Source organism: Arvicola amphibius, chromosome 3, assembly GCF_903992535.2.
Source record: "Arvicola amphibius chromosome 3, mArvAmp1.2, whole genome shotgun sequence".
Classification (NCBI taxonomy): Eukaryota; Metazoa; Chordata; class Mammalia; order Rodentia; family Cricetidae; genus Arvicola; species Arvicola amphibius.
In genome coordinates, this window is record NC_052049.1 from 144,742,995 (window position 1) to 144,768,538 (window position 25,544).

The 25,544-nt window shown below is 38.2% G+C and overlaps 1 protein-coding gene across 1 annotated transcript in view; it reads right to left on the bottom strand.

The window, feature by feature from the left end:
• The window catches only part of Hcrtr2 (hypocretin receptor 2), an 88,272-nt gene extending 65,448 nt beyond the window's left edge, over positions 1-22,824 (bottom strand). The window contains exon 1 of the mRNA XM_038324146.1: positions 22,602-22,824. Coding sequence (XP_038180074.1) covers positions 22,602-22,824 — 223 coding nt within the window. The remainder of the gene's footprint in view (positions 1-22,601) is intronic.
• Between the last annotated feature and the right edge of the window lie 2,720 nt (positions 22,825-25,544).

The window sequence follows — 25,544 nt, forward strand, 5'->3', positions numbered from 1 at the left end:
TCTAGCCTAAGTACATTTCAAAAAAGGTCTCAGATTCCTCCCCTGTTAACTACCAGCATAATCAACTTTCATTCTATGTGAAGGTATTATTATTTCTAAGTATCTGCCATCTACTTGAAGGTACATCTTTACTATTTCCTATGGCAATAATTTTCATTGTCTAAGGCCCTAGATAAAATGTAAATTTCTGTCTCCAGCCTTTGGAATTTTGATTCAAGAGTTGAAGTATAGGCCTTGAAATTAGATTTCTGGTGTGGATTTAGCTTTGGTTTTCTGGACACTTTTAAGTACATGGCTCAAGATGATTCTTTCAACTCTTAAGTAAATATAAAAGGAGGAGGAGAAGGCTGTTTAGAAGAATCCTCTGTGCATAGAGAGTTTGGATGGAAGAAAGTGAAAATTAAAAATCTACTATTGAGAAAAAAAATTGACCCACAGGAAGCAGAATGAGACCAGTAAAGAATGTCCCCATAATGAAACCTGCCTGTCCCTCCATCCACTTTCTCCATAATGAAACCTGCCTGTCCCTCCATCCACTGTCTCCATAATGAAACCTGCCTGACCCTTCATCCACTGTCTCCATAATGAAACCTGCCTGTACCTTCCATCCACACCAAGCTGCTAGTGCTGAGCTGGACTCCATCAAGTAACTGTGGTGAAGGACTCCAAGCACTAGTCACTGTGAGCCCAGGAGAGGGAGTAGGCATTGCTGAAAAGCCAATCACAGGCTGAACTCAGGGAGTGTTCCAGGAGGGGAAAGTGGAACATAAAGCACCAGGAGTTTGAGGTTAGAAACAAACAAGCAAAACACTGTCATTGCCCAATCAAGAAAGAGATTGGAACTCCAGAAAGAGCATGGCAGAATGAGAAATGAGGGGAAACTGCCTGATAAGAACAGTCTATAGGCTGATTGTCCGGAGACAGCGGCAGGAATGTGGTAAAAGAGTCTGATGTGGAGAGATTCTCAGCATCTCCACCCTAACACACAAAACAAGTCGTTTTTCCTTGTAGAATTGACAAATGTACCAAGAAAGATTATCAGAGAAACAACATTTTTCACAATTGCCTTGAATATATCTTGCCTTCGAACTAATCAAGCAAGAGAAAAACTTGTATAATGTAAGCTTTAATACCTATCAGGAAAGAAATTGAAGAAACACAGAAAGACTGCCCATGTTCATGAAATGGTTGTATTAATATTGTGAAAATAACTACTTTACCAAAAGCAACATATGGGTTCTGTTTACTCCTTCTCAAAATTCCAACATAGTTCTTCACAAAAAATGAAAAATACTTTTAAACTTCATATAGAAACACACACACACACACACAAAAAAATAAATCCCACCCAAGATAGATAAAATCATCCTTAATAATAAGAGAACTTCCGGAGATATCACATTTCATATTTGTAATTATACTAAATAGCGATGACAACAAAAAAACCAGCATGTCATTTTTATGAAGCAGGCACATTGGCTGATAGAGTAGAACTGAAATCCTAGACATAATTCAACACCCTAATGAACACCTAGTTTTTGATATAGAAGTCAAAAAAAAAATAAAACAACACAATGGAGAAAAAACAACATCTTCGACAAATAGTACTGGTCAAATGGATGGCTACATGTAGAAGAGTGAAAATACATCTATATCTATCACTTTACAGAAAACTCAATTCCAAATGAATCAAGGACCTCAACATAAGACCATGTATCCTAAATCTGATAGAAAAAAAAGTGGGGAATAGGCTTAAACTTCTTGGCACTGGAAAGGACTTTCTGAAAAGGTCCCTGAAAGTTCAGGCATTAAAACCAGCAATAACTATGTGGGATCTCATGAAGCTAAAATGCTTCTGTAAAGCAAAGGACACCATCATCTGAGCAAAGGTTACCAATTATACATCTGACTGGGAGTAAATATCTGGAATATATAAAGGATTCCAAACACTTAAGATCAAGAAAACAAATTAAACAAATTAAAAATAAGGCACAGAAATAAAGAGTTCTTAAAGAATGGAGCACAAATAGTTGATAAATATTTTTAAAAATCCAACATCCTTAGCTGTCAGGGAGAGGCAAGTTAAGATTACTTTGAAATTTTTTCTTACCCAAGTCAGAATGGCCAAGATCAATAAAACAAATAAGGTCAGCTCATGCTGGTGAGGTTTCAGGGAAGGGGACACTAATTGCTAGTGAGAGTGCAAACTGGTACAGCCACTATGGAAATCAATATGGAGGTCCCTCAAAAAGCTGAAAAATTGATCTACCACAAGATACAGCTATGCCACTCTTTGGCACATACTCTACATCATGCTGCAAAGATATTTGCTCATCCATGATCATTGCTACGCTATTCATAAGGGCTAGAACTTGGAAATAGCCTAGATGTTCCATGACTGGACCCTAAAAATGTGGTACATTTACAGAACGAAATAGTATGTAATCGTTAAGAAAAATGAAATCTTCAGATAAATGGATGGAGAAATCATCCTAAGTAATATAGACTCAGAAAGACAAATTCAAGAGAAAAAAAAATGTTTTCTCTTATGTGTGAATGCTAGCTCTGAAGGTTTATGGATTTGTGTTTCATTCAAAACATCCACAGTGGCTAAGTAGCTAATAAGGGGCAAGCAGGATATTCCAAGGAAAGGGAAATAGAATATAGGGTTATAAAAGAATGAAGGGTAAATTAGAATAGGAGGATTATAATTTAGGAGAAGGTAGTAGGGCAGGGTAGAGGAAAGGATATGGAAAGAGACAATTAAACTTAAGGTCATTTGGACAATCTTACAGAAAACTGCTACTGTAGAAGCATGCTAAAATAAATACACATATAAATGGAAATTAATTATAGTTACCATATAATGGAAGAGACAGTACATTAACTAGATATTATATGCTACCAAATAAAATCCCCAGTATCAGGAATGGGTACATCTTTTTGAGTCATTGACTAAAGGAGTCCCATAGATTTCCACCAAACACCACAAATTATTGATAATCATATTGGTTACCCTCCCCAGTATGACTCTGGTAAGACCTTGTATCTGAAGACACCACTTATTTCTATCATCAAACATGGAGAAATTGAGCTGGTGTTCAACTGGAAGCTTCATCCCTATTGGCTAGCATTCATAGTGCTGCAGGGAGCTGTATACTCTACCATAAAATAAAAATAAACAAAGTTTTCACCCAGCTGTTAATCCCATGAAATACAATAGCATAGTGCCTGCAGGATATACCCACTGCTGCAGTAGTGACACAAATGTTATAGAAGTAACCAACCACTTTTGTTGGGGTGTAGTTTAAGTTGTATGTAACCTGTTCACTACACTTAATTAGGCCAAGACCCGAGACTAGATTGTAATGAGCCCTAGTGGATTACCTACAACTACTCTGCTAAATCCTTCCTCATGTTCCAAATTTTTAATACAGTTCCGTTCCTTATGTTGTGGTTACCCCAACCATAAAATTATTGTGTTGCTACTTTATAACTGTAATTTTATTACTGTTATGAATCATAATGTAAATATCTGATATGCAGGATATCTGATATCTGACCCTCAAAGGAGTCACAACCCTTTTGTTGAGAACTTTTGTGCTAAATTGAACATGGTAATAAACCATTACTAATGGAATACTGTTATACCCATAGGTCAGTGAATCTCTGAAACATTTATCAGAGAAATTTCTTCTTGCAGTAGCTGTTAATTAATATAGAAACACAAAACTTGGCAATGTAGATTTGTAGCACTCAGTCATATATGATATATTTGTATTATACTCTTTCATTCAAATTCAGGGATTTATGTAGAAAATGGGGCAGACAGATTATAAAAGCCAGATTTGAAAATGTAACTTCAAAGAAATAGTGGTTTCCAAACAAAAAGTATGGGCTGATAAACATACAAATCACACTCTGATAGCGTGCCCAAGACCTACATAATTTAAAGTAGACAAAACCCTAGCCTGGAGAAGGGAAGTCGATAGACTGTCCCATTCCTAACAAAGAAGCCCTTTGCAATTGATAACTGCTTGGGAAGCAAAATTCAGTTTTCTTATGTGGCAAATAGTCTAGCAATTTCACTCCAGGTAAGGGAGCATGCTCAGAAATAGTTGTCCAATACTAAATTGACTCCATGATTTCTGTTTTTGTTTTATATTTTTTGTATGTTTTTTTCTTTGTGGGATATGTTTTTTTTTCCTTGCTTTTTATTCTGAGAAAGAAAGAATATGGAGTTGGGTGAATATGGAGGAGGAATCTGGGATGAATTGGTGGAAAGGAAAGTAGATGATCAAAAACAAATTGTATAAAAATTTAAAATAAAAACAGACACCCCCCAAAAAAAACAAGTCTATAATGTCTGAAGAAATGCATATTAGTAGGAAAGGTACTTATTGATTTGATTCTCAAAACTGGGAATCAAAGGTGGGAAATGGCAAACAAGTTGACAACTTTGTGTCCTATTGTGATAAAGTAACTTCAACCCAAAAACTAATCAGAAGACACAAAGACGACCATTACATATTGGTAAAAGAAAAAAATCATAAAAATGTATAATTATTATAAACCTTCATTTACTAAATATTTCTATCAGTTTCATAAAACAAATTATAAAAGAATAATAAATCACACTGTTTCTGATGCAATAGTAGAATTCAAATTTCTCTGCCATATCCAGTTTATACCTTATAAAATCGAGGTCAGTGAAGAATACCTGAAGCTGATATCTAGTATAGGTCAACTGTATTTAATATGTATGTACAAAATCTTCTACTTCACAGATAGAGAATAAATATTCTCCATGCCACATGAATCTTTTTAAAAATTGGGTATATTATAAACTACAAAGCAAACCTTAACAAATACTAAAAACAAACTGAAATAAGTATAAAAATCTATTGAATCATTGTGGGAAAAAAACTGGAAATCATCAGCAAGAATAATTAATCTCAGAAGCTAAACAGATGCTTGAAATAATTGGAGCTTGAATAATATACTTTTGAATGAAAAGTGAGTCATTGAAGAAAGCAGAAAAGTTTTTTTTTTTTTCAAAAAAAATTCTTGGAGCCAAACGAAAATGATAGAGGAAAGTCCAAAGCTTCTGGAATATAACCAAAGCAGAATTAATGGGAAGTTTATAGATACAAGCTTTTAGAGAAATCTTAATAACCTAATGATGTACCTCATGGTTCCAGAAAACCAAGAAGGGCTCAGCAGGTAAGAAAGCTTGTCACCAAGAATGACTACCTGAGTTTGATTCCATATGGTAGAAGCAGAAAAACTAAACTGATTCATACAAGTTGTCCTCTAACTTCCATACAGGCACTAGATACCCATGTACCTGCACATGAATACAAACACAAATATACACACTAAATAAATAAAATAACAGAAAAGAAGCCAAATTCAAACCTGGTAGATGGCAGAAATAATAAATAATATTATGACCAAAGATAAAAAAATAAATACTAAAAGAACAAAATATAGGCTTAATCAAAGACTCGATACCCTGAAAAGGTTAACAAGATTAACAAAACCCTTGTTAAATAAAACAAAAGGAAATGAGAGGCATCAAGGCAATACATTAGGGGATAAAAGTGAATTCATCTCAATGACTCCAATGAAATAGAAATCATTAGGGAACAGTCTGATAACTTATGTTTCAGAAAGCTAGAAAACCTATAAGACTCCGATAATTTTCAACAGTATATAACCAAAGTCATGTGCCAGATCAATTTCTGTGATGAACAAAGATAAAAATTCTTAATCATATACTTGTAAATGGTATTGAAGAGTGCAACATGGAGATCATATGTTATAATCAAGTTATTTTTATATCAGGGGCACAGTAATTTCAACATGTGAAAGTCAATAAATGAAATACAACATATCAATAGACTTAAGGACAGAAATTAAGTAACTATCTCAATAGATAATTAAAAAGATATGGGCAATATTCAATGGTTTCTCATGATAAAAAGTCCTGGTGAATCCAGGAAGAGATGGAATATATAGTAACAATGCAGAATATTTATTTTAAACCTATAGCCTAAATTATACTATGTAGAGAAAATCTTCTTCTCTAAAATCTGGGATGAGACAAGAATACTCTATTCTGTTCTTTTTACTCAATCTCATGCTCAAAGTGATAGCCATAACAAAATGTTATAAAATATAAAAAAGATAAAAATAAGAAAGTAATAAATCAAGCTACCTGTATTTGTAGATTGGTATGGTAGGTCCTTCTGTATATGTGTTGCTTTTATTGTTTAATGAATAAAAAAAGTTACCTTAACTGTGAAAGGGCAGATTAGAGCTAGGTTGGGGAAAGACATGCCAGAACTTTGCTGGTAAGCCACAGCCACGTGGCAATACACAGATTAATAGAAATGGGTTAAGATATTAGAGTTAGCCAGAAATATACTTAAGCTATTGGCCAAACAATATTGCAAATAATACAGTTTCTGTGTGATTACTTTGTGTCTGGGCAGCCGGGAACGAATAAGTGGCCTCCACCAACAGTAGATAACATGATTCTATATTTTAAAAGACCCTACAAATTCTGCTAATTTTTTTAATCTGAAAATCACTTTTGGTAACCACCACAGAAGGATTAGTAACAAAATTTGCTGAGGAAAAAAATAGGAAAAAATTACTCCCTATAGTATTTTTAAAAATACTTAGAAATAACCCTATCCAAATATCCAAATAACTCTGTCCAAAGACATGAAAGTCCTATACAATAAGACACTTTGAGACACTGAAAAAAGAAAACAAAATAAATGGTAGAGAAAGAATTCTTTTCTGCTGGGTTAACAGGATTAATATTCTGCAAATGACTTTACTTCAAAAGTAATCTAAAGATTCAGTAAGATTCATTCAAAATTCAAATGACTTCACAAAACTAGAACAAAATCATAACATCCATGTATAAACACAAAAGGCCATATATTGCCAAAGGAATTCTCAATGGAAAGAATATTGCTAGAGATGTAGCTGACCTCAAACTATACAGTGACCCATAGTGACAAAGACAGTCATTTATTCCAGTGATAAATAGATACGTAGACCAGTGGAATACAAAAGAGGACCCAGTGGTAATACAAGACAGCTGTGATCAACTGATGTTTGCAATCATGTAAAAAATATGCACTGGAAAAAACAGGTTATTCAAAAAATGGTGCTGTTCAAATCAGAGAATCCCCTGCAAAAGAATTTAATTAGATATATTTTTCTCACTCTGCACAGTAATAATTCAAAGTAGATCAAAGATGTTAATTTAAAACTTGAAATAGCTAGAGGAAAATTTGCTAGGGAAGCACTTCAAGATATAGGAATAGGTAAAAAACAAAACAAAAAACCAAAAGTTTCTGAATAGGAATAATACAGGAATCTCCCCAAGAATTAACAAATAGGATCCAATTTATTTTTAATATCTCCTGCACAGCAGAGGAAAATACCATCAGAGCAAAAGCACAGCAGACAAATCTGGAGAAAATAATTATCTCATGTTCCCAAAAAAGGGCAGATATATAAAGAACTGCATCATCAAACCCTGCCAATCAATAAATGGGCCAACGACCTGAATATACAGCTCTTAATAGAAGATACACTTGGTGCCAATATTTTGAAAAGCATTCAACATCCTTAGCCATGAGAAAAAATGCAAATACTTTGAGAGTCTATTTCATCCCAGTCAGAATTCCTGTCACCAAGAAAACAGCCCCTAGTGAGAATGTAGAGAATGAGGGACCCTTATTTACTGCTGACGGGAGTGTAAACTGATGCAGCCACAACAGGAACCGGTGGTGGTGTTTCTCAAAAAATAATATAACCCAGGTATGCTACTCCTGGGCATATACTCAATAGATCCTACATTGTATCAGAGATACTTACACTTTTTTTTTTAATTGTTCTCTATTTGTAGTAGTGAGAAACTGCAACCAATAGAAGAAAGGACAATAAAAATGTGATATGTGGTGTGGTGGAGTTTTATTCAGCCTTTTAAGAACAAATACTTGACAAAAAATGGAATTGGAAAATCTTATATTAAATGCATTTGGGGGCATGAGTTTAGTTATAGGTCACAAAATCAGCAAGAAACTTGCTTTAGTTCCTGTTGCTGTTAAAATATTGTGACAAAAGCAACACATGGGAGAAAAATGTTCCTTGGCTGTCAGTTCTGGGTTCCCCTTCATTGTAACAGGGAAAACAAGAAGCAGAAGCTTGGGAGAGCTGATCACATTTCATTCACATTCAGGAGCAGAGCAAACTGAATTAATGTATGCATGCTAACACTCAGTTTGCCTTCTCCATTTCATGCAGTCCCGGATCCTCACCCAGAAGATCCTTCTGCCCACACTTAAGGTGGGTCTTCCCACATAATTAACGTATCAATACAATCCTCACACACTTTCTCAGAGGCTAATCGTCACTTAGTTTTCACAGGCGTGCCTTCTACGTGTTGAGTGACAGTTGCTACCGCCCATCACAGAAATAAGGGTGGGAGTTGACGGTGATAGAACGCATATGAAATGAGAGTGTCACGGGAAATACTGGGGGTAAGAGTGCATAAGCAGGAGGAGCAGCTGAAGGAAAACAGAGAAGAGAAGTGGGTATGGAGAAGAATCCACCGAACAAAATGGGAATATTACAACACATTCAAAATGAAACTAGAGTTGAGGGAAGCTGGAGATTGTAGGGTTTAAACAGGGAAGGTCAGGGGATAGATAAAGGACAGGCGTGAGTATGAGGGGTAACTAAAACCCAGAGATGGAAGAAAGATAGTTAAAAAGAAACTTCCATCTCTTTAAATTAAGAATCATTTTAAAATTGAATGCAGGTGTTCTGTTTGGGTGGATAATTTTTTTAATTTCAAAGCCACAGATGATCAGATGAAAATCCCAGTGTGAGGTTACAGTTACCTCTGTTTGAGTTGGTGGTCAGGTATGCCCTAATAAACCTCAAAACGGCACAGGCTATTGACACTGGTCTTGGTTGCTCACCTGAACTAGATGATAAGACCTTACTGGTGAAGACACCACACAGACCACACTTTGTCGTGAGTGAGAGGGGAATCTAGCTGGAACTGATGTGGAAGCTTCATATCTGCTAGCTGGCTCTTGTACTGCTGGGAACATTACACGACACCTGAGGGAGAAAAGGCATGAGCAATAGTACTCATCTAGAGTGTTACAGGATGGACCTACCAGGCAAGCTGTCCCCATTGGAACAACCATGGCATGGCTGTTGTCAGCTTATGCAACCACTCCCTGTTTGGATTTGAGACCTGCTCCTTCAGAGGGAATTCAAATAATTGTGACTGGGGAGGTCATAGGCTCTAGGGATAATTTATGACTATTGTCTTGCAAAACGGACATGTGTTACTCTGCCCTCTAAATATTTATATTTACACCCTTAGATAAGTGTTGTTCTCATCCTTGATCAAAAAAGCTCCATTTTACAACAGTGTCTGTAAATGCAAAGACTCTTGGCTGGTATGGGAAGCCCTTCTGTATATGTGTTGCTTTTATTGGTTAATGAATAAAAAGCCTGCTTTCAGCCAATGGCTTAACAAAATATAGCCAAGCTAAAAAAGATATATACAGAGAGTAAGCAGAGTTGGCAAGATGCCGTGGAGCTCCCAGAGGGGAAAGATGCAAGTTGCTTGTTGGAACCTTGCCAACAGGCCACAAACCTCATGGTAAAATACAAATAGAAATGGGTTAATTTAAGATATAAGAGTAAGCCAAAACTACACATAATCTGATTGGCCAAGCAGTGATTTAAATAATATAGTTTCTGTGTGATTATTTCGGGTCTAAGCTGCTGGGAATGAACAAGCAGCTTCCTACTACAATTGGCGGCTCAGTGAGCTGAGAACAAGTCACTGTTGAATACTCAGCTCTAAATGGAACACCAGTATCATCCTTCCAGGGATCAGTGAACATCACAGAAGAGGAAACAGGAAGAATATAAGAACCAGATGATTGGAAGATAGGACGGGAAGCCCTGGTCTTCTTGGTATGACAGATGCTGTGATTATTAACTCACGGCAGCTGTGGTTCTCTGCCTTTCAGTATTTAGTCATGGATAGTGAAAGGGATTAATGGACCATGTTCCTCTCTGAGGAACTATTGACTGTTGATGGATATGTAGAAGAGCGTCATTGACTTCAGTGGTGTAGTCATCGGTGAGCCCCATGCTCCAGTGCAAAGACCCACACACATGCACATATGACAGACAGCCTTGATTCACCTAAGTGAGTAACCAAACCAAACCAAAATGATGAAGGATGTAAGAAGGAGAAGATGGAGAGTCTTAGAAGAAATAAGAGAATATAGGTGGTGCATAGAATCAGAATACATCGAGTACATGCATGAAATTGTTGATGAGTGTATGTTACTGGAAAGCAAGAAAGAAAACCACAAGAATCCTATCACTTTCTTATGCTATTTCAAGAATAATTTAAAAAATAAGTAAACACATTTATCTACTTTATGTATTTTTAAGTTCATCTTACGTAAGAAATATATACGTGTGAAATAAAATATATACACTGTACAATCACAGTAAAAGAAAATAGAACACGAATGTACTGTTCATTACATGTGGAGAATAAAAGTCATTTGAAGCTAGATGACACCATGTTGGCATTCCTCTAGCAATGGTGACTCCAACTCTTGTTGCCAAATTTCTTTTTCTACCCACCATATCCTATTTTCTCTGCAGATTTTCTGTCTACTTAATGAAAAGATAAAGTAAGACAGCACCATGCTTTCTTTGGCTAAAATCTTCTATTAACTATCAGGTGCTTTTTTTTTAGTTCCTTCACTTCCTCATACCTGATGAGCTGCCAACTTCCAGCTCCATAGTATCTTTTAGTTTGCTTCATTTTATTTCTAATCATCAGCTGTGTGGACTTTACCCTAATCGTCATTGTTCTGAAGAAGCCTGAGTGTGTTTCTGTTTCATATCTTCTTTCTTACCATGCCTCAAATTGATCTTCCTCCAAAACACTCTTACATGTGACAACAAAGTCATTTAAAAACAACTCCAGGGAATTTTTAGGATTGCAATATCCTCTTGATGGATTTTTCCTTGATGAGTCTATAATGTCCTTCTTTATCTCTTATGACTAGTTTTGGTTTGAAGTCTATTTTGTCACATAATAAAATGACAAAAGTTTTGTTCTTTCAATCTATTGTTAGCCAATGCTACAGACAAGAGACACAAAATAAAGACCCATAAAAAATTAAAGGAAGCAATTCAAAAAGTCAAAAGAAGTAGTATGCTAAATTCATCAGAAAGCATATGAAAACCAAGGCTTTATTGAGATTTTGGAATGACTTTTTGGCAAGGTTTATCTACAATTATTGTGCATTTTTCAAGCTATGGTATATTTACTACTTTATCAGCTTCAATGGAATGCTTTTGTGCTTGTCAAAGTTATACTCACTTGTCAACAAATTGAACATCATATATTTCCTTTTAAATGAAGGGTCTGACACCAAGTCAGATCTGCTGTATATTCCAACCTTACATTTCCCTCCTCCATATCTGTCACACTATAGTCTGTTATTTATGGCTTAGACTCAAACATACAATTAGAAATTCCTTGTAGGTAAGGATCATGTCTCATTAATTTTCTATTTCCTCTACAAAATGTAATAAAAGAGATTGCATGTGTGGGTGTTCAATAAATATTTGCTGAATGAAATAAGAAAAGGAAATAGTTCTAAATTAAATAATCCTAGAAAATCTCCATGTTGTTGCAAGACATTGTGTTTTTCTGTTTGCCTCTCACTTCTACATGAGATAGAGTCTTCTATAAAGTGTTGCTGCTTTTGGTTCTACTTGGGTGATAAAGATTTGCTCTTATAACTTGAAACTAATAAGCCTTAGAAGGTTCCATTGTTGTCCATGACACCAGGCACGTAAAGTCACTGTAAGAAGTCCTTTTACAAGGAGGGAAAATAACATCTTTGGCTTACTCCTCCTTTTGTCTTTCCCTCCTCATCCTTCTTGCATCTATAAACAGATAGTCAGTAATAGAACACTGAGCCCATGGTGATTAAAGAATCCAAGACCCTTTCAGTTAATACTACAAGGAAATACACATTAACAGTTGAGTGTTCTTTAAAGTCCACAGACATTTTCAACTTGTACAGAGTTAACATAGGTATACCAAGAATAAAAATAGAGAACAGTATGCAGAATTTAGCCACTGTTTAGGAAAAAGAAATTATTTAGAAAACTAACATAGCAGTGACTCTTTTAACACTGAATGTTGCCACCTAGAGAAGCGGTGATAATAACTCTGTCATACTTGTGACTGTGGGACTAAGTTGGACTATTACAAACACTCTGTTAAAGAATTATATAATGAGGGCAATCTAATATCCCCCAATCTAATTCTATAAATTGTACTATAGTTCACTGACTGGTAATAATAAACATTGCTGAGAAGGTTGCCCTGATTGTTTGATATCTGCTGAACTTAGTGACATTACCCTTCTCAGGACAAAATTGCACCTTGGGGGTATATCTATAATTTGGCTGAAATTTCTAAAAATTAAAAACCAGAGCTAGTCAGAGTGATATTTTTGTTTCTCTTATTCTCATTAAATTAATTTTTTGGAACCATCCAGAAATTATCATCATTGGTCTTATACTTCACTAGAAGTATGATTTTTTTTTCTTTTTCTTCCTTCTTTTCCTTTTTCTCTATTTTAGTGAAACCAGAGCTTGGAATTAGAACCCTGGATATTGCGCTGAGTGCTCCGTGGCTGATTTACTTTTCACTCCCCCCTCCTTTGCCTCCCTCCCTCCTTCCCTCCCTCCCTCCCTCCCTCCCTCCCTCCCCCCCTCTGTTCCTCCCTCCGTCCCTCCCTCCCTCTCTCTCTTTTCTACACAGCAAAAGCTAACAATTAGTATGATTTAATTGTAACATAGGTACCTAACGAAGAGTTCCCAAAGTTAAGCCTCTTTTGGCATGCTTGAAACTCCTTGTACTCAGGTAAGGATGTGCTTGCCTGACAGAATGTTAGAGTCATAGTGACATTCGCTTTCAGCTCTCATCGTGCGTTTGGAACACGGAACTCAAGTGTATCTATAAATTCATAAAGGCAACTAGGGATTACTTTGAAACAAAGATAGTTAAAGTGAAGGTTTGGTACATTATGTAGCCTCAGATCTTGCAGAAATATAGAATATTATTTGGGAAGATCTTGGTGTACTTTCTTAGAAAAAAAAAAACCTATACTATTTCAGTGAAAAGTTTCCTGGCGGAGCAAGGTAGTTTCCTGATATAAGTCCCTGGAGCAGTTCTGAAAGGTTTGTACTGCTGAGGAGAGCTGTATTAAACAATATTTATCAAACATCACTTTAATAATTTTAACAATTCTTTCGATATTTTCTCCATTTTCCCCCTACTCTACTTCCCCTTTTCCCCTATAACCCACTAAATAAACTCTATACCCAAACTCTTGGTGCATAGCATATCTGTCTGTCTCTCATCCACCACAGTCTCCCACTTGGCCAAGGGATTAGCCGAGGCCTTGTGGGACTGGTCCCCCACTACCTGTTTATAAATGATAACAACTACCTTAATTAGCACTTCATCCAGCAACTGATGGAAGCAGATACAGAGCTCAACAGTGAAGCACTGGGCTGAGCTACCTGCAACCAGTCCAAGAGAGGAAGGAGTGATAATATGAGCAAAGGTGTCAGGGCTTACACTTTTAAAGAAAACGTTTGAACTCTTTCCCTATTGCTAGAAATTACCAATAGCTCCTTAGCCAGGAATGGGACTTCATAAGCAGAACACTCAGGTGGATAAGATTGCTTATTTTTATCTTCCAGTAGCAGGAATTACACGTCATCACTATAAAAGCATTCCAGTATGGATAAACTGCCAAGACAACAGCAGCTTGATTTCTCCAAGCTCCCTGACTCAAGGTATGGTCTGTTCAGCAATAGGTCAGTCTTACTCCCAAGTTTTAGGTTTCTACTTTCTTAAAGGCTAGTTCATTGGCACTGGTAATAATTAAAAATATCCTCTTGAGTTTGGGAAATTCAACACATTAAAAATCTAGAGAATATGACAGTTGTATAACAGCATCATGTTTATTTTTTTAAGCATGCTGATGTGTATTTGCATGTTGCTGTGAATTTGCCATCATGTGCACATAGAAATCAGCAGAAAACACATGGGCGTCAGTTCTTTCTTACCCCGTGGGGTCCAGAGAATAAAATAAAGTCTTCAGGTTTGGGAGCAGGTCCTTTTACCCCTAAGCCATCATACCTACCTTGATGTGGGATTCCCCTCTGTGTGTTGTGAATACCACTGATGAATAAAAAACTGCTTTGAGCCTATAGCAGAGCAGGGCAGAACAGAGGTAGGTGAGGAAAACTAAACTGAATGCTGGGAGAAAGGAGGCAGAGCCAAAGAGAAACCATAGAGCTGCTGCAAGAGACAGATGCACTGAAATTTTGCTGGTAGGCCATGACTTCGTGGTGATGCACAGATTACCGGAGAGGGGCTAAAGTAATATGCAAGAGCTAGCCAGTAAGAAGCTAGAGCCAATGGGCCAAACAGTTATTTAAATAAGATAGTTTCTGTGTGATTATTTCAGTTATGGGTGTACGGGATGAACAAGAGGCCTTCCTTCAACACTACCTAGAATGGTACAATTTTAATCATTGCTGTGTTTTCATTGTGAATCGAGAATAATAAAAATTTTTAAACTATTCTTGTTTTCAGATATGTTGAAGTATACAACGTTGCCAACCTAGAGAGAAACGGTCACTAAAACTCCTAAGCCTTAGGCATGATGCTCAGGCTGTTTTGGTCCATGCCTCATCACAACCAGACTTCTCTCCATTCTCTCCTGACCTGTGCTTACTCAGCAGTTGCCAGTTGTTACCATTCTCTTTACAGTCTGTGTTATTTCAGGTTTCTTTGATCTTACGCTGTTTTCTCCAGTTAGAACATCCTTTCCCAATCATTTTTACCTGAGCAACTTGAATTCACTCACAGAGACTCAGTTTAGGTGTCTTCTCTTCCTGTATCTCTGCCTACTCATGCAAAGATGCTCATCAGTACTCTCATAGGTTTTTATTTCTTTACGTGCACTCTCCCACGAGGGCTCTTGCTACTTTATATTGAGACGGTTTGTTTGTCTGTCTCTTCAACTGAGGTGCATGCCCCTTGGATTTATTCTTTGTACCCTCAGTCCTAGTACAGTAATTGGCATAAAATCTCTCAATATTTTCAGCTAACTCTATTGGTATGCCACTGAGTGCTGAATTTCTCTCATTTCACTTCGTCTGACTTTATGCAAATTAAAGTACCATTTAATCTCATACCTTCCCTGTGACAGACATGCACATCTCCCAGCCTCTTTGCAATGTGATGATTATACAATCATTATAGATTAGATTGATACAATGTGATGTTATTAAATAAGGCTCAACAACCATGGGCATGGTTTGTCAAATCATATTTTGGTTAAATTATCTGTTTGTTTATTATTATTATTATTCCTAATTTACTCCTGTCATATACCATGGGAACTACTATATGCATATCAACTTACCTGAAAACCTAACTGCTAAAATAACCAAAGTATATTCCAAATTTCAAAGAGGCCAAATATTGGTATGGAGCTTGGATGGAAAACTCTGCTTCTGAATCCATCATTAAGGCTCAGTCCAGGCACCTAGAGAGATGGCTCAGCAGTTAAGAGTACTGGCTACTCTTCCAGAGGTCCTGAGTTCAATTCCCAGCAGTCATCTGGTAGCTAAAGTTGTTAGCAGTCTTCATCTTCTCTCTGCCTTGTGGATGGAGGGTTTAACCACATAGGCTTGCTCCAGAAGAAAATATGAGCAAGAAAGAAAATATGCATCCTAGCTAAAGTTTCTCATCTTTTAAAACATAATCTTGGAAGCAGAATTACTCTCTCATTTTCTGGATGCTGTTGTCACCCAGACCCAAAGAAAGATGATGTTAGTTTACAAGAGACAAGGTATGAATACCAGGAAGCAGGGATATTAGAAGCTACCCTGGTAGCTAGTTACCTCAGATGCCTGGTGTGGAGGTGGCACACAAACAGTAGATGCTTGGACCATGAGTTGTTGGATGAAACAGACTTTCTAACTGGCATAATTTGCTAAATTATCCAGACACAGGACTGAAGAAATGGCTCCGTGGCTAGGACTGCATATTGTTCTGGCAGAGGACTGGGATTTAGTTCCTGGCATTATAAGATGCTTTTCATAAGCCTAGTACTTCAGCCCCAGAGGATTTAACATCACCTTCTGGCCTCTGAGGGTAACTGCCCATACATCATGATGCACAGAAACCCACAAAAGCACACAGATATAAAAAGTTTTAAAAATCTAAAAAAGAAACAATAAATTTATGTGGTGCCAAGTCAATGAAAATACAGAGTTTATTATAGCAGGTAATTGTCATTCAGAGCAATTGCATTTGTAAGTAGCTTAAATGTAAACCACCTCTGGAGGTTCATATATTTGAAAGCTTGGTTCCTGGTTGGTGGAACTGTTTAGGAAGGATTAGGAGTTGCTGCCTTGTTGGTAGAAGTGTGTTCTTGGGGGTGGAGTTGGAGGTTTCTTTTCTTCAGGACATCCACATTAGCACTCTCTGTCTCTGTCTCTGTCTCTGTCTCTGTCTCTGTCTCTGTCTCTGTCTCCCTCCCTCCCTCCCTCCCTCCCTCCCTCCCTCCCTCCCTCCCTCCCTCCCTCCCTCCCTCCTGCTTGTGGATCAGGATATAAACTCTGAGTTGCTGCTCCAGGACCATGCTTACCTGCTTGCTGCCATGTTTCTCACTGTGAGAGTCAGGGTCTCACTTTCTGAAACTGTAAGCCCTAGATAAACTCTTTCTTCTTTAAGCTGTCTTGGTTATGGTATTTTTGCCTTAGCAATAAAAAATAACTAAGACAAAAAATGTCATGTTAATCTGCCCACAGAAAAATACTGATGATTAGAAAGACTTCTGTCTTTCAAAGACTTGTAGTTACTTCTTAGCTCAAAGCAAAACATTGAAATCGTCATCTTACTTTAACAAGTTGTTGAGTTTCATTACGTGTAAATCGTTTCTACCATACTGACAAATTCAGGAATCAAAGATAGTATGAAGAAGACTGGAAAAAGGTCATCATGCTCCTGATCCTGCCCTCTAGAATGATGGGAAATTGTTTTCACTTTGAGCAAACACCTACAGGATATTTCTATGAGCTATGCCTTTCTTTCACAGTGACTTACAAGAACGTCAACTTTTTAAATTAAGTACAACCTACCTCAAAAAGGTGCTCTGATGAGCAATGGACACAAAAGTATAGCAAGATTTTCTAAGAATAAATACTCTATATTTATTGAACATGGTTTTGGGGCATTTACTATTGAGAACAAATTATTAGCAAAGGCTTAATCATAGTGATATCTAAATGAAAATAAGGAATAAAGCAGACACTTAATTTGAGGAGCTAGATTTTTATGAGGCAAGAGATTAATGATAGGAATTTAATGCAAATTAAAATATCTATCAAATTTACATGGTCAAATTAGTAACAACTAAGAACTGTTTAATAAAATATTAGTATTTAAAATGTATGGCTGTGTTTGGAAACTAAGAAAAAGGACAAGGGTCTCTGGCTTACATCAGTTTTTAAGTGTTTTTTTTTGTCTTATGTTATGTCTAACAATAATACTTTCAAAAACATAAAAATCCTTAGCCACACTTATTTAACATTTTCCCCCAGTGAGTCAGCCTCCCAGAACAGGCAAAAGCATTTTTGGCAGTACCTATGTTACCTTGTAATGTAACCCCATCCTGACCTTGATTGGCTTATCAAATGAGCTCATCCTCGGAGCTGAAGAAGTGTCGTCTGTCAGAGAAACAATGTGAAAGCATGCTATCACAGTACTGCAGGCTCTCTGGAGGACACCAGGGCACTGTCTGCTCCCTTCCTTTGCCCGTGCGACTCCGGTCAAGCTTAGATGATACAGAGGACATGTGAAGTACTAGAACATGGAGCACTGGTTCTGACAAATCCATATTTGAGGCTTAGAACTGCCATTTTTTGTGTAACTGAACTTTCAGATTGGTTAAAATTGCAGAGTTTTTTCTCCTCATTTGTTAAACAGTTTTTGATTTTTGCATTTTAATTTATCACAAAGTGGCATTGAAACATATGTGAATAGAGCCTAGCACATGGAGCTTGGCTCATAGTATTCAACAAATGGTCTTCATTTTTCTTTACGGTGAGAAAAGGAATGAGAGATAAACACACCAATCACACATGTCACATGTTATGATGGACTCATCCCAGTGAGTCATTACTTAACAAAGACAGGACCTCTAGCAGAGTAAGGAACTCCGGAATGTTCACTCAAACAGAGGTCTACTCTTTCATTAGAGATAGAGCATCAGTTTATGTGGTTTTGAATGTGAAGAGCCCAGTGAAAATTCAGTGAGTTTGAATGTTAGCATAGAAAAATTTCAAACATAACTAAGATCCTGGATATTGAAAATTCTTTGACTACATTAGTTATTCTCTTCTTACTAAAATCAGGAAGAAAAAAATAGAAACCTGAGACACTGTGTTTGATTTTTCAGATTAAGCATCCGTATAGATTTCTTATTTATTGCTTTATCTTGCTAGTTTTTATTTTCAGGTAAGTGCATACCTTAAAGTTTCCATGGTAGAACAAAAGTGAAGTAGGGAAAACAATATCCTGATTCTTTGATTAAAATACAATGCATTGGGTGTCATCTAATAACATCACATTGTATCAACCCAACTGCAAAGGAGGCTGGGATAGAGTTGTGGTTTTACCAGTACCAGGTCTAGAATATAAAGTTAACTCTAGAAAGCAGCTACATTACATATATGCCTACCCTCTCATGAATAAAATTTTCCTTAACTTTTATTGGTTAAATCCTTAAGAGACAATGTGGTTTAACCTTATTGACTCATATTTAGAACATTATTGTTAGACCAAATGGCTGACAGAAACTACAATAAACAAACAAACAAATAAGACAGACTGCAAGCAAGTATAATTTGTGAGGAAAAAAAATAGGAAGGACTTGCTTGAGAGACAGAAAGGCAGTGTTAAGCAGACAATACCAAAGAGATGGGTATATGGATCTGCTAGGAAAGGGAGAGTAATGTGGACAACTTTATTTTACTCATTTCTTTTAGAAAAATACTCTGTTGAGGAATAGGGTAAGACGAGAGGCCTGAAAGAGCTACGTAGTCAAGCCAGCCTATGGCAGCAGAAGACGGTTACAAACCTCAACAGGGAGCACTTCACTAGTGGAAAGGCTGGAACGACAACAGCAGCAACAAAATGACATTAATCCATATTTAATTTCAAGAAAAAAGGTGTTTGCCTGCTCCTTTTTTTCCTGGGCATTTAACATGTGAATCAATAGAAACAACTTTCCCCCAAGTTTCTTCTCAAGGAATAAGGGCTAAAGACTACATCTAATTTATTTATTTTAGTGTTCCAAAGTATTTTTCTTCTTACACACATTAATTTTATAAATAAAATATTGCTCAGGATATAGCAGTTAAATAAGTAGATGAGTGGACTTGGTTTTAAGATATAGAACCTTCCCACCTACTGCTTCCTAGGACTTAAAGTTCCATAATTAGACATGCATATGGCTTTCTGCTGGAACACAAACACTCATCAACTCCCATTTACAGTAATTGTACCTTTTTGTGAATGACTTTGTCATTTGTTTCCAGGAAACTGCTTTCTATCTCTGCAAGGAGCATCCTTATAATGAAGTGGGGACATAATGATGGTGAGAGATTGTCAGGAGGAAAAAGAAGAGGCTGAGTGATCAAGACTTCGCTTAGACAATATTCTGCTGCATCACTTTACAAAAGGACATTGTCAGAGAAAGGACTTCTAGCTAATGGCATTGCATTTCTAAGTTCAACAAGGTTGATACTTCCCATGTAATCAGTTACATGAAAGTGCACATGTTGTATGGACCTGAGGGTCAGTAATTACATCTGCTTCCTGGACTGTGTCACGTCTCCCTCAGACTCATGGCATCCCTTTAGCTTACATTCGTAGTGTCACGTCTCCTGACACTCCAAGTAGAGTTATTCATATCGTGAAGCATAAGGGTCATTCTTGTTCTAATCCATTTTGCAGAGTTGACAGTGACATTGAAGATCAAGAAGTCTGTAAGTAATGACAGTGCTCATTTGTTTAAATGTCAAACCCTAACCTCGCCAACTTTCAGGGAATATGTCAGCAGAGCATGAGCTCTGTTCACCCAGAGAAGATTCCAGTGTTATTCAGATGTAATCCAGTCCTCAGGGAAATAGCTGTCAGTATCTAGAGATGAGAATTCTTTGGGTAAATCTTTCTTCTAGGATGAATGGAACTGGGTGCTTAAGGACTTGAGGCTGTGGAGAGCACTGTCTTTGTTGACATTATGGAGTAGCCTCAGTGTAGACATATTACTCTTCCCCCAACCAGCAAATATGCATATGTCTGAACTATGCAATAGGGCCATGAAGGCTGCATCACAGAGTCTATGCAAAGCAAACTGGAATACATCAAAGGAGAACGTGTTTATCACAAAGATTAAGCCTGAGATAAAATTGGAAAAGGAAAATGGTGGTGATTTATAGCTTCTCCTCCTTTAAAAAATTTTTACTTTTCTTGATTTTAAGAGCAAAATATCCTTTCTTAGACAGTGTTTTATGTGAAGTGAATAATAGTGGAACTTTACTGGCAGTGTACATAGATCCAGAGGAGAAAAGAAGCCCATCCCATAGGCTGTTTGCAGACAACCCAGGACAGAGAGTCTATTCTCTACCTTCTTTCTAGCTTTAGAGTAGAATTACAATTGAGAGTTCTGGATCTGAGGTCAGAACAAATGGGGCTGAATCTAAATCATGTCCTCTAATAAGCCATCATATCTTTTAGTGTGGTTTATTTTAAAATTTAAGCAATAGCGTATATGTCAAGTGGTCTTGCAAAAGTAGATACTCAATGCATGTTCAATTTCTATCATTCACTTAGCAGTAAGTATGGGCCACATGCAGTAACGGCTGCCCTGCTGCCAGTGCTCTGTTTGTGGCTGTGGCTCTGAAGATGACAAGGTGGGAAACAGAACAGGCACAACCATTAAAAGAATTATTCTCATAACAAGAGGCTGGATCGCATCTACTCACATGTTCATGCACTTCCACTGTACACTAGCATTGTCTTTATTCTTAATCCCAAGAAAAATTCAAAACGCAAAAGATCCTAAAATAATAAAAAGCAAGTTAAAGTTCTCAGAGGTTTCTTGTTGCCTGACTCGCGTCCTCTCTAAAGAGCCCTCTCGGTCACGCATTGTCAACTCATCTACACTGTGAACTGCGAGAGAAGGTAGAGCCAGGGCAGTGTTGCCAGCCTGCTGAGTTCCTTGCAGCCACAATCTTTGTTTTTGACTTCCCAGTCTATTTCATGTCACTCACCTCTCCCCCTTCTTATCGGGGAGACAGCACCGTCTCCAGGCTGCCTGCCTCCTCCGGTCATTTTCAACAGCCTTCCTCCACACTGCCCTCTGCATTTGAAAAGCCTTCTGCTCTCCATTCATCAAGGTACATACTCCTTCCATTCACAATTTAAGTCGTAGCTTCCTCCCGAAGGAAGCGCCTTTTCTTGAAAGAGATCCCCCCTACTGTCCTCATGAATCCACCGGCACAGCTCCCATAGTTTCCTTACTCCTCACTTTACCCCTCAGAAATTGTGGTTGGAAGAGCAGTAATGAGCGAGTAAGGAAACCTGTGTTTACAGAGACCGAGACAGACTCTGATATTAAGCGTAGTCTCATTGTAAGAAAAAGGAATCAGTTGGTGCAAATATTTTTCTGAAACTGGTAACAACCACTCATTGGGGGAAAATAAGTATTAGTTGATGGATGGATGAATGAATGAATGAATGAATGAATGCTTGAATGGGTGGTGAGGACGAGCTCCGGAGCACTTTTCTTGGATGCTCCTCCTTCCTCCCGCTGCTCCAGGCACGGTTTCTGTTTAATTCCGCTTCTGGCTCCTGTGATTGAGCGCACTCCTCTGCCTGCCTCTGCCTCCACTCTGCCCCTTCATTACCACTTCTTGACCCGAGCCTAAACCTCCTTACTAAAGGGCATCGTACAGAGCTCAAGAAGGCCTTATGACTTCATCAGTTTTTCCGGATGCAAGCCCTCCCCAGAAAACCCACCCAGTCTGCACAAAAGCATTACAGATTCCCCTACACTCAGCAAATCCACCTGGAGGTCCTTGTCCCTCTCCTTGCGCTTGTGAGCTAGGTTCGCAAACAGAAACAGTTTCCCTCTTTTCTCTGCAGACAAACATAATAATCGTTCTAGAGACCGTCCCTACTTTGTAAAATCAGAAAACTTAACCCCCCCCAAATTATTAGAAACCTCACCCAAGAGCAGCGACCTCTTTGTTTGCACCCCAGAAGAAGGGAGGGGTCTCCTAGCCTGGCAGCCTGGGCGGAGGAGAGGTGACAGCCCTTCTGGAGGGTTGCCCGCGACCAGACTCACCCAGGACGTTCCCGATGAGAGCCACAACAAATACGATGATGTACCCTGCTATCAGGACCCACTCATATTCTTTAGGGTGTAGGTATTCCCTCCACAGGTACCGCAGGAATTCCTCGTCGTCATAGTCCGTAGGGTTGAAAAACGGCTCTTGAGTTTCATTCAGCTCCGGAGCAGATGACCAGTTGCGACGAGGGAGGGAATCCTCCAATTTGGTGCTGGACATCACGGACTGGTCCTTTTCGGCTCAGTGCTGCAAGCTTGTCTTCGCCTGCCCCATGAGCACCGGGGATCCGCGGTGGGAAAGGCTGCGCCGCCGCGACTAGGGACTCCGGAGCCGGGAATGACGTGAAAAGTTCCTGAGCCAATGCCTCCGGAGCCCTGCGCCCGGCAACTTCGGCGGCCGCTTCGGTGTCTTTGCAGGGGATTTGCACCAGGAGAAGCTGCTGAGGAGCTAGGGAAAGGGAAGGGGAGGCTGCAGCAATGACTGGGAGCAGAGATTTACCTTGACCTCAGCTCCAGCTCAATCACTCTTCATTCCAGCAGTGAGTCTGCAGCCCATAGCCTCTTCCAGGGCTGAGGTACAGACAAATGAAGCTGAATAAGAAGAAAAGAAAGGGGGAGTGGGAGGGCAAAGGCAATTATCTTAGCCTGTTTCTTTGCCGATCAAACGTCCTTTTTCTATCACTTTCTCCCTATTTTACATGCAGTTTTCATAACGTGCACTGGCATGCATAAGCCTGTGGACATGGCTGGAAGGTCAACACATGGTTAACGCAGGATCCATGGCTTCACTTGTCTTTGTAACAACAATGTACAAGTAATCACGAGCCACTCTGGTCTCAAACAGGCCCATGCAAAAGTCATTTTATCCAAATATTTTAATATTTAATATGGCATCGCAGTTTCATCATGAGCCAAGTTGGCAGTGGTAGAACTGCTAAGGCATTGCCTGCCACTCCTTATCAAACATGAGGAGAGAGTCACTTTTAATTGAAAGTTGTATTCAATAGGGATTTGCACTTTCAAGGGCAAGTGTAACAAAACGCGGCAGAACCTCCTATTATGCTGCTTAATGGACATAGTATTAACCTGACTCCTAATGACTTATTATAGTAACAGATTAATGTATCTTTCCACCCTCATCGGAGGAGCTTCTTTTTGCAGGAGATGATGATTAACGCAGAGATCCAGAACTGGCCAAGGTGCAGATAATAAGAGACTGCAAGATGTTGAACCCTAAAGGAACACATTATACCACAACCCCTCCTCCCACAGCCCAGAGCTCACTTGGGGAAGAGGAGCCCGAAAGAGAGCAAGACTTAGCAGCAATAGAGGATGGCAAGGAATCAGTGTCCTCTGGACACAGTAGCGCAGCTTCACATATGAACTCACAGTGGTTGTGACCGCATACACAAGACCCGTGTAAATCTAAGCCAGAACAAATGCCAGCACCGAGAGGAGAGCTGAATACGAAGTACCAATCCTAGCTGAAGACCTATTGGCAGCCATTAGCTGCTGGGAGGGTTGGGTTTTTTTTTCTAAGAGTGGAAGTACCAATCCTAGCTGAAGACCTATTGGCAGCGGTTAGCTGCAGGGAGGGTTGGGTTTTTTCTAAGAGTGTGTCCTCTGGTAAGTCTCCTGCCCTCAGTAAAGACCCTACATCCAAAAATACCTAGCCTCAAATTCGTCTTGATGGGTTAAAACACACACACACACACACACACACACACACACACACACAAAGTTGGAAATGGAAATGTAGAAAAGGCAGGGTACGTCTTAAAAATGTTGGAAGAGGGGAGTAAATAGGATCAAAATAAGCACAAAATCCTCTAAGAACTAATAAAACGATGATGTATTCATGTACAAATTTAATTTTGTTAGAGCCTTAAGAAGTTCATTTAAATGCTAATGTTATCATCCAAAGAATCATCCATTTCTCCAGAACTGTTGGCACCTGGGAGAGTGGGGAACAGGTCTTCTATGGGCTTCATTCAAATCCACTGATAGAAATCTGGTACCTGTTGAGGGCTGGTGTCTCCCTATGATTTATTAATATGTAATCATCCTTTCCCACAATATTCATTCCAACTGTGAAGGCTTGTTGTACCTTTGATTGGATTTACACTCGTTAGTGTCCGCAAGTTCCTTGCTATTGGTGATCTATAAACATGGGCTGCATCTGTTTTTCTGAGTCATTGTCGTTAACTGTCATTGTAGGTCATTGAACCTGTCTATACGTTGTCTTCCATTTGAAAGTCTTCTACTGTGATTGATCATGCCAGTGTGTTGCAGTGGTCAGTGGGGAGAAATGAGAACATCTTTAAGACTTTCTTCCAAGGCCTTATGTTGCACAAGCCTGGATTTATCTTCAGGCAACGAACATTACATTTCCTCCTCCCCGTGCTTTTTCAGACCCTTTCATTAAAGTCTGTGGTACTCAAATGCCATAGAAATTACACTGAAACTTCCCAGTTGCAATGCGCTTTCCATTTCTCTAAGCACAAGGGAGATGATAAATATCTCAGTCCATTATACTGTTACCGACTGGCCCTTCTTTAAGTCTGTTAGCATCTCTTACAATTTTCCCAGGCTACCATTCACTTTGAAATCTTTCTGCTGTAATAAGGAAGTGGTGTGAACCCAATATCAGGGCACAATATAACTTCTGATTCTAAAGTTGCCACATTAAATCCTCTAAATAATATTTTCAAAACAGTATCTTTTATTGGCAGTAGTCTGGATCTGTTTTTATAAGTCATATTTTGAATGTATTATTTCATCACTTTTGGTCTAAAACTAAGTGTAAATTATATGTTTTCTCAGCACAAATATCATTTGCTATACATTTAAATTTCTGCATTAATACTCTCCATAAAAGTGAAATGTATCTTATAATGGTATGTATAATTGTTTTTTCTTTTTATCATTTTTTTAATTTTA